The sequence below is a fragment of the Scophthalmus maximus genome, chromosome 18 (genome assembly GCF_022379125.1).
Source record: "Scophthalmus maximus strain ysfricsl-2021 chromosome 18, ASM2237912v1, whole genome shotgun sequence".
NCBI classification, from domain to species: Eukaryota; Metazoa; Chordata; class Actinopteri; order Pleuronectiformes; family Scophthalmidae; genus Scophthalmus; species Scophthalmus maximus.
This window is the reverse complement of record NC_061532.1, coordinates 1,533,303-1,548,375: the sequence shown is the minus strand read 5'-3', so window position 1 is coordinate 1,548,375 and position 15,073 is coordinate 1,533,303. Positions and strand designations below refer to the sequence as shown.

Genomic DNA, 15,073 nt, shown 5'->3' with positions numbered 1-15,073 from the left:
GTGGTATTTTGGTGCCAACAAGGTGCAGAGGTGTGGGAGGTTATCTCAGAAGAGGCAGTGCAAAGTCAGTCGTTTTTGTGGAAATGCGCCTTAAATGTGACACATTTGTCCTGCAAGGACATCTGTTTCTGGTCCACCGTTAATCTGCTGCCACCAACAAGAGCAAACTAAATAAATGTGACAAATGGGCCGTAATGACAGAACCATTTTCCCAATCACCCCCCCAGCAAGTTTTAAATCAACATTAAAGGTCCCACATTGTAAAAATTGAATTTCTTTTTTCATAATAAATAACGTCTAGGGGCTCTGTTAGTACCATGAGTGTCAAATAGGCCAATAAACAGACAAATACACAGCCTGCATTCAGCAGCTGCTTTTTATACTTTCCGCATAAATGTGATGTCACAGCTACGCAGTCACTGCCGTCAGCCTTGCCCCCAGCGCTCACCCGTCATTCTGTTGCTGAGCGATCAGCAACATGAGAAAATGTCGAGGAAACGCTGTTCAGTCGTTGGATGTCAGGAAGCTACATAATTGCACATGCTTCCTAAGCATATTAATACAAAATTCACCGGTAACCGGTGTCGGCCGTGGCCTGCGACATGGAGCTGTTGCTAGGGTAAGTCCAGAACAGCCGCGATTCTGCCGGACACGTCACGTCAGCTTTGTGCAGCTTCCAGTTGCTCAGCAGATCGCTCTGGCGTCTTCCACCTCGCGGGACCCCGCCGCCCACACCTGTTACAGATGAATTTTGCGTAGTCGGGGAGCAGGGAGATAGTTTCTCCAGAGCAGAAGCTCCCTTGCTCCGGGACAGCACGGCTCTGAGCACGGTGAACAGACACACGGTGAACAGAGGAGGTGGTTGGCCTGGCTGTGCGTCACTCAGAAAGCAGTCAGCCAATCAGAAGAGAGGCTCATTCCATATTAATTACAGGCCAAAATCGACATGTTTCTTTGCGGAATTCATGAAAAAAGAACTATAAAAACCATATTGAGATGTTTTTTGGTACTAAAAAAATAAGATATATCTTCTTAAGGATATCAAAACTTCAAATAAAACATCAGAAGGTGTACAATATGGGCCCTTTAAAACCTTCAGGAATGTCAGTCTGCATTTATCCATGAATTAGAATAAGCGATTCTTATTGTGTCTGTTGCCCACAGCTGCTTTATATTGTAGCTTCTGCTTCAGTTCATTAAATGCTCTGGACACAAACTGTGCTTTGACAAATCGGCAGCCACTGGTTTGTGCAGCGCTGAGTCAGAATGCAGTGCCATTATGCACAGCTGTGCACTTTGCCGCATCATAGAGCGCCAAACCCTGCGTGTCATTGCTCCTTAGCCAAAATAGCGTTTCATGTTTCATTCCTAGAATCCATTATGATGCAAAATGTGTTGTGTAACATTTGACAGTATGATGTGACCTTTTGTGTCATGAGCTGGAGGAGAAATTAAATCAGAATAGCATTGCCTTTATGGTCATATAAACAAATTGCACAGGTTAGACAAAAACCAACACCATCTGCGCATCAAATCGGCAACATGGGGGAGTCTGGTTGAGACTCTCACCACAGGGATCACAGAGAGGGCAACACGGACACACATACATTAGGACTGGTGTGTTTTTGACCTCACATCACACACAACAATTACACTTCCTATAATTTTGGCTTATGCGTACAGAGTTGTTTACCAAATTTCCCAGCAATATCAAACAAACAGACAGACAGCTGCACATGTAATCTCAGGAACAAAGTCACAAGCCAGTGTTTTGAAGTTTACAGTGGTTCAGTCATGCACCAGGATGCAATGTCTGCTTCTCATCAAAAAGCCTGTCAATTCTCTCTGGGTGTCTTTGTGAATGTGAACCCTCTGGCTCGTTGGACTCAGATCTTCCTGGCAAACATGTCTTGTTGCTATAGAAACAGCACTAATAATGGAATCTATTATTCACGCCCACAACAAGACATGCAGCAATCACCAAACACAAAGGAAAGCATCTGTTAAAAGGCCCGATGGGTTCAGGCTCAATAGTTCTGTTTTCAAATTCTAAACAGGGCCTAACTGAATTAAAATACGACATATTCATCTTGTTTGTAAAACAGTTATTGCTAAACATACATTACAAAATGTAATGTTACATTACAATACAAAAACATTAGTGGAATCAGAAAAGAGGAACCAGTTAAAAACATGGTAAAATATTGTTACTGCTGGAATGAAGATATACACTTGTATACTGTTATTTAAAAATCAGCCCAAAATCGCACTACACACTTCTAAATTCAGACTTCCTCTTGAAATCATCCAGTGAAATGAATCAGTTACAGTTGGTTGGTTCCAGAAATGGATCAGGAGCCGAGGGAAAATAAACCCCATCCCACTGCGGACCAGCAAACCCAATCCTCAGGGACATGGCCCTCTTTAACAAAACCATCTTCATCTTTGTCTCAAAAACTAGGCCAGTTCTGGGGCCAGGGGCACATTTCTACAACTGAATATTGATTTAACAGGCTGTCTTTAAAGCTCAGCTCAAATGTCAAGTTAATAACAATTTTGTGCAATATTGAGCAAGTGGTCAATTTTGGAATTTGTACAATGACATTTACAGAAAAAAATTAAAGAAAACAAAAGCCTAGGCCATCTGCCTTACATGTACAATATGTGCAGGTCTGAAGGCTGAGCTTGTGGATGTCTTTGCAGAGCGGCATCTACTATATGACTCAGAACCTATTGTAAAAGATCATATTGACATGTTTTGGTTCTGTGAATCATCTGGGCATTGCCTACCTCAATTACTTCTTAAATGTTGGAACAAATACTACCTCCTCCAAGGGGGTTATGTTTTCACCAATGTCCATTTGTTTGTTTGTTGGTTGATTGGTTTATTTTTTTGTCGGCAGGATTATGCAAAAACTACTGAACAGATTTCCACAAAATGGTAAATATAGTATTTATATTGCACTTTTCTGGTCTTATCGACACAACAAAGCACTTTACAGTACAAGTCACACTCACCTATTCATAGGGATCTTCTATCACACATCATTGATACACTACCGGCAAATTTCTTGCCTAAGGACACATGGCACAGGGACTAGAGAAGCCAGGGATTGAATCATTGATCTTTTGGACATCCGCTCTACCTACTGAGCCACAGCACCCTGAGTTTGGAGTAAGGATGGGACATAGGTTTCAGTTTCCTGAATGTTAATGAATAATCGCATTTTTTATGCCAACAGTTAACAAATTGAATGCAATAGTGGATATGAATGTAATTATATTAGATATTGGAAGCACCTACCCAGTTAGGTAGTTCAACCTGTTTGTGTCTAAACTGGTCGAATTGGTGTACCTGGATTATAGCCACTTGAAAAGGATTGTCTTGGCTCGGTTTCCAGTTGAACTCTGGTGTTTCCCCTACATGCATTCAGCAGCGGCAGGACACTGAATTGTTTATTTGTTTATTATTACGAGAGGAGACCAGGCTCCATCTTATCTCTTAGTATAACATTTTTATTATTTTGTCAGCACAACAATCTTAAATACAAAAAGCGAGTTAATGTCAACAAGGAAGCAATGCTGATCAAAGATTCAGTTTTATCATTTGCCGAAAGCAAAATAGTCTTGCAACTTTATTTGAGTGTTCCACAGTAACGTAACAGCAAATGCAAACACTGGATTTGAATGCTCGACTGATGCACAAAAGCTGTCATCTGGGACAATAGACAGGTTCCCATGGAGACAGACATTATCTATTAATGTTACATTACTTTAATCAAAGACAACGGCATGAAAGTTTTTTATCAACAGTAACACTGTTTGTATGATTATGATTTGTAGTGATACCAGTTATACAATTCAAGCAATTGTGGCTGATGACCTTTAGTAACATTTAAAAAACAATAGTACTTATATAGCACTTTCCTAGTCGAATTGACCACTCAAAGCTCTTTATAGCATGATATGATGAAACTGGCTTTTAAACTTTATGCTCTACAAAACATGCAGAAAAGAATCTCTTTTAGCAGACGCAGGGCAGTATCAATATGTGCATTTTAATTGAGCTTTTTCAACTTTTATGTACATATATTTCTTTCATTGTATCATATACTTTCTATTGTTTTTCGCTGATCTGTTTTTATTTGTTTTAAACAAATAAACAACTTTGTGAGTGATTGTTTCTATGCATTGTAATTAGGGTGTGCTTGAAAAGGGTAGCTTGCTCTCTTTTGACTGATTACATTTCCATAATTTACATCAGGGGTGGGGAACCTCCGGCTTTATTTATTTGCCCTTTTAACTTAACTTATCACTTAATTTGTAATAAATGTGTATGCGAATCACAGTTTTCCTTAATCAGGACCAAGTGAGTGAAACTATAGGTGTGAAAGTATGTTCACGTCAGTTTGTTTTATTGTATATAGTTATCACTGACAGATTAGGAAACGATACAATTTAAGAATGACATCAGGTGAACATTAGTAAACATGATTCTTCATGGAATGTTAGACAGTAGTTTTTTGTTTGTTTGAAATTATATCCATACAAATGAAATGGAAATAAATTAAACAATTTTTTAGATTTTTAAAGATTATATTGATACAATGTATCATTCTGAACACTCATTTTTTATAGGTGCATCATCAAAAGGTCCGTTTACAGTATCTGCCCCTCCCATATCCTCGTGAATAAGTCCTGATAATATCATCATCATCATCTGCCCTATGTTGCTGCAGTCTGACTGTGTGGAACAGACCGCTTCCAACAGAATACAGTAATGTGCATATACAGTACAGTAGATTAGTCCTGATTTACTGCAGCAACCGATCGCCTTCAGTAAACCACCCCTGACAGTGATTTTTGGTACAGTCCTCTGAAGTGCATGCTTTTTGCTTTCGCTGCAGAGCTGCAAAGTCAGCATCTTGACTCAGCTAACCATGCAGGGCGGTGGGCTCAGTAACGGCTAGAGGCGGTTACATAACCCTTGCAGGGGCTTGGGGGTGGGAGGAGGATGAAGGAGGCACGGCTAAACCTTCTGGTGAGTGAGTGGTGGGTGGGACAGAGAGGGAGGAGTAGCAGGGCAAAGTGGGGGATGAGCGCTATGCAGTGGTGCAATGTAAAGCACATGGCTGATTCCTGCAGTGTAGAAAAGAAGAACATGCTACGCACGAGCACAAACACAGTTATGTAACAGCAGAAGTACAGAAGCCATCAAAGACGTGCTGGTGGGAGCACGTTTCCCCCTCAGCCCTCCTTGCTCCTCCTCTAAAATGTGCTAACAACATAAATCACGGTAAGACTTGTAGCTCTCCCATAGATTTCTAAAGCAATAAGGCATTTTTTATAAAGTGAAGGCATTTTAGCGATGCAGTTTTTCATTACGTGTTACTCACATCCACAGGGGGAACCGACAAAGAGCCAGGCACCTGCATAAACATGGTAATCTGACCAACAACAAGAATCCAAAAAGAAGGGGATAATCATGTGCAGTAGTCTGGCCACAATGGCAGGAAGCCCTGGCAAAGAGACAGCAAAACAACAGCACAAAGTGCAATTCATCAGTAAAACGTTTGACGACGGATCATTTTATGCAGCTGTAGTGAAAATATTTACAGAGGGTCGGAAGAGTTGGTGTACAGATAAGAGTGGTGTGAACTTCAGGGAGCATAACAACCACACAGATCCTGCGGGACAGTTGATGTTGATGTTGTTAAGGAGAGGGGACTATACAAACTGTAATATGACTTAACTAGTACATTGTGTCTTCCTTAATGGTTTACAACACTCAAAAACATTAAAACTGGTAACTGGTTTCAATGTTAGTATGGGGAAAGAAGGTTAAAGGTAAGTAAAGCTGTGAAACTTAAAATGTTTATTAATTAGTTAGCATTAATGTCTTAAATACACCTATAAAAGGAAAGGAAAACGATACCAATCAACAAAAAGATCCACTTCACTTCCATGAAGAGTTTTTTTGCTGGAACAAGCACTCTATCCTGCTCCAAGTAGCATCAGTAAAGGGCTCCAGTGCATTTGTTGTAGCTGCGCTTGGTCAATAACCAATGCCTCTGCAATATTTTTACACATTCCACAAGTTTGCAGTCTTCTAGCCTCACTTTTTTTTAAATCATACCAATCTCAGGTTCTGGAGCCTACCAAGCTTGGCAGTGTACTGAACTGCCACATTGAGCATCTCATATTTTTTAAATTCAATGTCAGACTTGATTTGTTCAATGTTGGCCTGCAGGACTGTCAGTTGTTTGTTAACCTGTTCAATTTTTTTCCATGGCTTTCCCTAAAGCTTGCATGGCAAACAAATATTGGATAATTAGTAGATAAAACATTTTTTATTTTCGATGATGTAAAAGAAGTAGGGACAATAAGGTCTACAATCATTGGCCCTGTTCAGACGTGGTAGACGTCTCATCACAAGTAGACAACTCTCACTACATCAGTTCACACCTGTGGACACATGGCAACACATTAGAATGAGTCTCATTCAGTTCATATGAACTGTAATGAGTCAACAATAAGAAAATTGGTGGAAGGAATAAACTAAATGATGGTTTATTTTAGTTAATTTACTTTTTGTAAACACCCCCCTCGCATTACCATTTTGTTTCCCCTCACACCCAACCCCCTAGATTTCTTTCAGATTAAGGTAACATTTTAGTTGATACAGGGAGAGCATAGAAACTCATATTTACGCTCTGTTCGTAACGTGTGCCGAACCGAAAGCCCCGTACCGAACGGTTGAATACGAATATGTGTATCGTTACACCCCTAATATAAACACTATCATAATTTCGATTACACAGAGTTTATCGTTTATGAGATCTCCCTTAAAACGTAATCTAGCTTTACAAAACAAGACTGTGGAAGCTAATGCAAAACCTAATTTATGGCACGACATCTTCCTGTGCACACAATTTTTATTTAATTCCTTCCATTCTGCACTTATAAGACACACAACAGGAAGCCCTGTGTTCAGCTCCAGTCTGACTCCCAGCTACAGTGTCGCCACCAGTGTAGCCAGGTTCCAGGTTATAGTTTAGACAAGAGTCTAACAACATTCGAACCTCAGGACCTCCTCTGGAATTACAATCACTTTCCTCCTGACAACCAAAAAATACACAATAAACGTTCATGTCATTTTTTTATATTTTGAATTCAGATTAATTCTGTGTATAATGTAGGCTTTTCCCCCCCTTCTTTAGCCAAACATTAGATTTTTTTCTATCTAAAAACTCAAACTAAAATAAGCTAACTTTAGCATTGGTAGCACCAAAAAAATTATAATAAAAAAAGGGTTAGGGTTAGGGTTTTTAACACTATATATATTTTATTGCAATGTTTGCAATGTTTAATGTCAATCAATTTATTAATAATAATATAAGATAATATAACCATGACAGTTTGGATAAACATTACTGAAAAAAAAGAGAAAAAAAATAATATATTGTATATATATAGTATATACAGTATAGTATATATATCCATGTCACCATGTGTGATACCACACATAACCGCTGCAAGAAAACTTCTACCTCTCCAGGGTGACAGTGTTTCTATGACATCAACAATGTTGGAGTGCGTCTGCATGGGAAACTGGAGCAGTGAAGCTAATATAGCCGCTCACCAGATCCCTGTGGAGCACCCAGTTGGCATGGAGGTAATGGATCCCATCCAGAATCTGATACAGGAGAGACTTCACCATCCCCCGGGGCAGCTGCATGGGCTTCTTGTTGGCCTTGGAGGCACGGTGGAACTTGATGATGTGCTACGAGGCAGAAAAAAGATTCACCTCAGTTGTGCTTGTGGGGTGAAGCATGTCTTGTCAGTTTAGACAGTGTAGCCCACAGTTACACTAACAGCTTCCTCAAATTTTGGCGGGGCCTGGTAAACAAGGTAAACTAAAATGCTGTGATTTATGCATATTATGATTTTATTGTGTAAACCTATTGGCTGCTGTTGGTACACAAACGTTTTCTCGAGTTCATAGTATTTTAGTATTAATAAGTTTGGGAAATCAACACAAGGAGGCAGATTTATGTTTTATTACCAAACAATCTGTTTGTTGGCCATTTTCAAAAGGGAAGAGCTTTTCTAAGTCTGGCTGGCTACTAGACAAAGGTCCTGTTCAGACCTGGTTTTGACATGTATCCTGAAAGAGCAGATCACAAGGGGACAGCTCGGAATTTGTCACCTGGCATACTGGATGTGTGTCTTCTATCCACTTTTGATCGGATCTCAACGTATGGGCACTGAGTGTAAAAATACTTTTGTTTGACTATGAAACTGTAGTGGGTCACAGGAAGTCAGCTGAGTAGGCAATATTTCAGTGTGGCTCAGGACGCACTTGCTTTTCAAACAGCTAAAAGAATGTAGGCACATGCATACTAAGAGCTGTCCACTTGTGATCAGATCACTCAGGGCAGCTGTTGATACCAGGTCTGAACAGGGTCAAGTGTTTGGTAAAATGGACAAACTAGTGCAGTGCCAGTCATGCTGCCGTGTGACCTTTGATGATGCCCTTAGTGACTTCATCATAGGGTTTTGTCTCAATTCAAAAGAAAACATGGCTATCAAGGAAGCAGTTAGTGCAGTTTGCAGTTTAAAATAAATGTTGGAATCTTTGTATGTTGGATTTTCTCAACAAATGCTCCTCCAAAAACCTTTAGTCCACACTACACTTCTTGAGTCCTCAACAATACATACATGATATGGCCCTCAAACAAAAATATATACAAAAAGTATTTCCTTGTATCAAAAATTTAACATCATTCCTCATAAATCTCCTGTAGCTATAACAATGTAATTATAAGGCTCATGTAAATTGAGAATTCATATGATCTGCTAACATCTAATACTGAAGAGACACGTGACGAGACATATGCTTTTAAAACATTCTGAAATTAAGTCTAATAATGAGTATCATTCACCTATAAACCTATTGTTTTTCTTGTTTCTACTCTGTAGCACTTTGAGATTGCTTTTAGCAATGAAAAGTGCTCTATAAATGAAATTTATTATTAATATTATTATTATCTAAGGCATTGATTGACAATATAATGGATTTGTATCAACAGCAGTAATTCAATTTAGTCATAAATGAGGCAGGTCACTGTTTGTTAGGCTATCATTTACATTTTTAGTCTCCTAAGAAAAACAGAACATATGTATTATTTTATGAGTCACTATTGTAAAAATGTTCCTAGTGGCTGAGAATTGGATCTGATATGTGTCATTTCTGTTCCAGTTATTAAAAAAAAAAGAAGGTTTTCTGTGACATTAATTTGCATTTTGAAAATAGCAGCTCACATTATGGAACTCATCCTTAATGAATGAAGCAGTGGCGCAGAGACTCACCCAAAGATCATGTTCGGCATAGTCAAAGAGGAGCCAAACCTTTCTGTCGCTGTGGGATAAAAACACTTTCTGCAGGGCGATCACATTTGGGTGTTTCAGTTCTCGTAGGAGCTGGAAGACACATAAGGACAGTGTGAATAATCTGATTGGGGGTCATGGAAAGACATCATAAGATTTGAACTTAATGGTAAATTGTGTGTAAGGAAGTATTTTTTCTTAAAATCTTCTCTAATATATCAATGAGCTGGCAGGAGAGCAAATGGAGGGTTTTAGCATTTTACTGAAATAATTTATTTACTCACACCACAGTCAAAATATTAGTCTGCCGCAATGTGCATACAGTATGAAATGGTATGTGTGATTTTAAATGGTAGTTGACAGCCATCCATGTTGTGTATAATCCTCTAAACAACATGAGCCGATTAGCTGATTTGTCTGTCTGTTTTTGTTATTCAGATATTACTGTAAAAGAAATCAAACATGTTTCTTAATACATCCTGGATGGATAAATGAAACTTAAATAAAAAGCAGAGAAGATTAATTGACCAGAGATCGTGATTATCATGATTTTTCCTGATAATCACAATAATAAATTATTTATATATTTAGCGGCCATGATCATAACTACTACTAGAGGTCTGCGGTCTTTAAAATGAGCATAATCTATCTGGGGATTTTTTGGTGGAGGACAGTCTAAATTTATTAGGTAGATCAAGATAAAACTAATGGAGTATAATACAACAGGCCTGCAATGAATCGTGCTACATGACAATTTTTATGTTCACTTCTAAATTAATCTATTTCAAAGGTGTAGATTTATTTTAATGGTAATTTTGGAGGCTGTAATTTGTGGTGCTGTTGAATTGTACTGGGTTATACAGGGGAAAATCCTGGGGGGATCCTGTCGATCATGTGTTACGGGAGTGGCTTCCTGACCTCTGGCATGGGAAATTGGTGCGTCTTTTAACGTGTCGGTGTGTGAGGTTTATACACAGGGCACAGCACTCGACTGGCTGACCACCGTTACACGTGCACAACAAAACAAAAAATGCAAGAATAAAATCCCCCTCAAATATGTGTGCTTGGTGACATTGTGAAAAGCAGACATTAGCCGCAATGTCATCGGTTGTCTCACAAACACAAGCGCTGACAGTGGGTGGTCCATTTTGGATTTTATCGTTTTATCACACTATAGATTGTTTACCTTACAGCGCCTTACTTAGATCTAAAATGTCTTTTTTAGGTATTTTACATGGTCTATTGGTGAGGTGGCATTGATCACTTGGGGGGGCTTTTTGTTCCTACTGGGGATAAAAAAGTATTCAGCAGTGGTGGGGTTATGTAGACCAGAAATGGGGCAAAACCCACCCTGGTTATATAGTCCATACTTCTGCAGCTTGTGGTCCATTTACCATACTTGTCCCATTTAAATGAATTAAGGTGGACATAATATTAGAAACACCTCTCGGTATAACCCAAATGGGTATTAAATTGATTTCTTCCATCACTGGAGTTAAGAAAATCACAGGAAAATTTAGTTGTAAAAGAAAATATGTGAATTAATAAATTTGATATAATGTATATCAGAAGCCAGGTTGACTACCAGCATCAATCATTTGTCATTTTCATGTCCCAGTGACAATTCTGTGACGTGTCAAACAGTGGGGGGAGCAACATTTTGGATAATCCCAGGATCTTTTATTACTTTGGAAACTTGTGCTTTTTAAGCTGCCTCCACCTTTCTGACGTCAGTTATGATATTGCACATTATCATCTAAGACGTAAACAGGTGTGTAGCAACTATACTCGCACATTCGAAAATCAGTCTTTTCGTACATGTAGGTTGATTAAATGCTTAACATGTTTGAGACAGTATATTGTTAAAGGAGACATTTTTTTTTTACTCTTTATGAGGTATGTTTACTGAAAATTAGAGCATATAAAACTTTTTAAGTAATGACCCAAATTACACACATCGCCCCTGGAGCATAACACAACACACAACACACTTCAGAAGTGGGCCATACAGTTAATTATTTATTTATTTAGCTAGTTAGATGAACAATTGATATATCGGCTACTGAATTAGCTTGAATAAAATTCCCCAACCATGTGGCGCTTACTAGCCTCTTGTTAATTCTTTTCAAATGCGGCAATTTCACCTCCATCATCACATACACCCAGGCACACTATGGACGCTAGGTTTCCGCAGTTCACATTTTGATGCTAAATGCTCGGAATGTGACTGACCCAAACTTAGAAAATGTGTGCAAAGAATGGGGAAATATTTAATGAAACAATTGTCAACCTGATTCGTGGTCTAATCAGTGAGCCCCTGGCTAGAACTGAGGGCTTAAAGGAGGTTTGCAGAGAGGCAGATGCATAATACAACATCCTGTGCCATATCATTCAGCCAGTCCCTCTTTTTCTGACTTCATAATCAATCATGGCCTTAACACAGGCCTCCATGTCTAAAGGGCCTTTTATCTCCGACGGACCTGAATCAGTGAATCCCACTGGATGAATTATTAATTTCTGTACTTCACCTACAGTATCACGAATATATCAAAACATTTTTAAGCATAGCAACATCTCAGATTACAGAGAGGGTGGGACAATGTGTCTTGCTTGTGATTGGACAGTACAAGTTCAGGTCAACGATCTACAAGGTCCATCAGAAGTAGAGCCCGCCGATATATCGGTTGGCTGTATCAGCGCTTATTTTTACCAATATGAAATATTTAATTGTATAGGAATAAACAATGCAGAAAAAAGTGCATTATGTTTATGTACATTTTACGTAAAATGAGTTATGTTAAATAATTAATTAATTCAAGTTCTAAATATTTGGTTGAATTTGAGTTTTCTTTTTATTCATAGTTATTTATGATAGAGTTTATGTTTAAAATAAATATCAAGTGTCAATTACATTTCTTTGTCCTAAAGGTGTGATAACAACCTAAAGTGTCCTTCCAGCTAAGCCACTACAGAATCCAACACGTCCACTGAATAAACACTGAATTGTCTCATTCAGGTTCTATTCAATCACAAACAAGAAGTGTTGTCCAACTTTTTGTGTAATCTGAAATGTTCTTGTTCTGAAATGTTGTGCTTTGTGAAATGTTGTGTTTTGTGAAATGCCGTGTTCCAGGGAACAAATTTTATAAAATCCAAATGAACTGCATTTATATAACACTTTTCTTGTCTTAATAAGGGCAGGTATGGTGGTGCAGTGGTAAGCAAGGTTTTTGGTTAGAATCCCGGTTCGGCCGGGGGCCTTTCTGTGTGATGTGGAATTTGCTTGTTCTCTCCCTGTCTGTGTGGGTTCAAACACATGCATCCTAGGTTAACTGAAGACATTAAGTGTGAATGTGAGGGTGAATGTTTGACTGTACTTTGCCCCCGTGATAAACAGATGACCTGTCCAGGTTATAGACCACCTCTCACCCAATGTCAGCTGGGATTGGCTCTAGTTCCAGTTCCATTGGCTTCACCCATATTCTCTGCCTTTTGTGTGTTTCTGAATAAATCATTGCGCAGACTATATGCAGGGCTTGTTTCTGTCATGTTGTCCATTTTTGCTGACAATGAATGTAACCCTGAGCTGGATTTATTGCGGAACCACATATTAAGGCTTCAAGTTATTTATCTCCATCCACACAACACAGAGAGTTGTGCTCAATCTACTTCCTGTTTCTGACCTTTTAACATAAGAGTTTTTTGCAATATATTATTATTTGTTGAATGTATGATGTGTGAACGAAAACCATGTGAGGGACGATGCATACAATATATACACAATATATAAATCATCTGTCCCACCAGATTAACTTAATGATAGAAACATTTTTACACAAACTAAGACCCCGTTTTCACCTGGCAGTAACATCCCACCTGAGAGATCAGATCACAAGTGGACAGCTCTCAGTACATCTGTTCTCACCTGCAACAGAATGTGTCTCCACATGCCTCTTCATTGACCACTTGTGATCTGATTTCACTTACCCACTCTGTATGTAAATCAACACGTACATCGTTTCCGTTTGCAAAAGACCAAATGCGTAAAATAATAATAAAATATGCAAAAAAAACGAATCCAAGTGCAAAATTAGGCATGAATCACTGTACAAGTCGGGAGGGAGATGTGTTCCCGTGTCGCTGCGAGAGAAACACTGAGGATACACAAGACATATTTTTTCTAAATATATGGTTTGGGGCTTTTTTCAAGACTTTATTTGACAGGAAAGTTATTACAGGAAAGTTATTACAGGAAAGTTATTACAGGAAAGCGGGGAGGACACAAGGCAGATGGCCGGCCAGATTCAAGCCCACGTCCACCACACACTGGTCGCCGGCGTTACCACTGAGCTACAGGGTCACTGACCATTGGCAGCACTGGGATAAATCCTACTGCGTCTGTGTTCCGTTAAAACACCCTTAAAGAAACTGGCTACAGTAACTCAGCTGACTAATGACACAGTGAGCTGTCTGCAGATGTCCAAACTAAATTCTTGGTAAACAGCCAGAAATTTTTTGTCAGATGGTTATGAGAGGATGAGAAATTTGCAGTTCTTATCCAGTCACTACAAGTATTGTTTTATCAGTGGTAATTTGTTTGGTACACAGTGCAATAACTCACAGGAAAGTAAAGGATTACTTAAGGACAATGCTCCCTTCATCAGTGAGCTTCCATTTTTTGATTTTCTTTTTGGTAATATCTGAGTGTGCTTTAAAAACAACCCATGGTGTCCTTTTTTTTAATATGTTATGACGATAATGGTCCAAAATTATGTGAAAATGCAGAGTCAAAACTACCAAACCATGCAGCAAGCAACCAGGACTTTGATAAGTGTTTATAATCAGTAGGCAGAACTTAGATGGTTCAGCAGAATGAACCAAAAGAACAAGAGAGTTACTGCATATACCTGTATCCATGCAAGTTGAAAGCAGTTCCTTACAGATGAAAACTAACTGTTTTAAATGTCCTAAACCTTTTAATGCTGGTGTTGCTTTTACTGATATAAAGACAAAGGGATATGCTTAATGTGGACAGACACTGCCTGTACTGAAGCTTGTGTGAAGCTTCAGTAGAAGACCAAGGCATTCTGATGATTTAAAGTTGATAACCAGAATCATCAAAATAAATACAGAGTAGATCAATTGTGATAACTGAATCAACTGTATAAAATACTGTATTACTATTTCCTTTGTAGCCAGAAGGCAGTTTGAAAAAAAGTGACAAAGGGAGGGGCTAGGCAAACTGTGGGGAATAATTCAGGAATCGTATGCAAGCTGTTTGATTTGGCCTTTGGATGAGGAAATGAGGTTTGTGTTTAATCACAACCTTAATCCACAGGATATAACAGCGCATTGTGTTAATGAGCCCTGGGCTTAGGGCTTTTACACCCCCAGGTCAGTGGCACCACTTTGTATCTCCAGGACCATATGCTGGAGGAGACAGAGCCACTGAGACCTCATACGATCACTGACTCAATGTGGCACTAATACTACTTTCACACACAAGCCCAGAGTTTGACGCGGGATAATGATCACGTGTTGAACCCATTTTCTGTGCACAGGATCACAGGTTAATTCATGGTTTCTGTTCACACTTGACTTGGCTCTGACTCAGCGGTTTCAGTCCACAACACAAACACAATGCTGCAATAATTATAGCAGAGCTTTTTTATTCACTAAAAAG

The 15,073-nt window shown here is 38.9% G+C and overlaps 1 protein-coding gene across 3 annotated transcripts in view; it reads right to left on the bottom strand.

Annotated features, from left to right (window-relative positions):
* cdk19 (cyclin-dependent kinase 19) overlaps nt 1-15,073 on the bottom strand; it is a 55,410-nt gene that overhangs the window by 16,711 nt on the left and 23,626 nt on the right. For all 3 annotated transcript variants that reach the window (XM_035617126.2, XM_047328495.1, XM_035617128.1), the window contains exons 3-4: nt 9,373-9,483; nt 7,643-7,783 (exon numbers count right to left, since the gene is read on the bottom strand). In XM_035617126.2, coding sequence (XP_035473019.1) covers nt 7,643-7,783; nt 9,373-9,483 — 252 coding nt within the window. The remainder of the gene's footprint in view (nt 1-7,642; nt 7,784-9,372; nt 9,484-15,073) is intronic.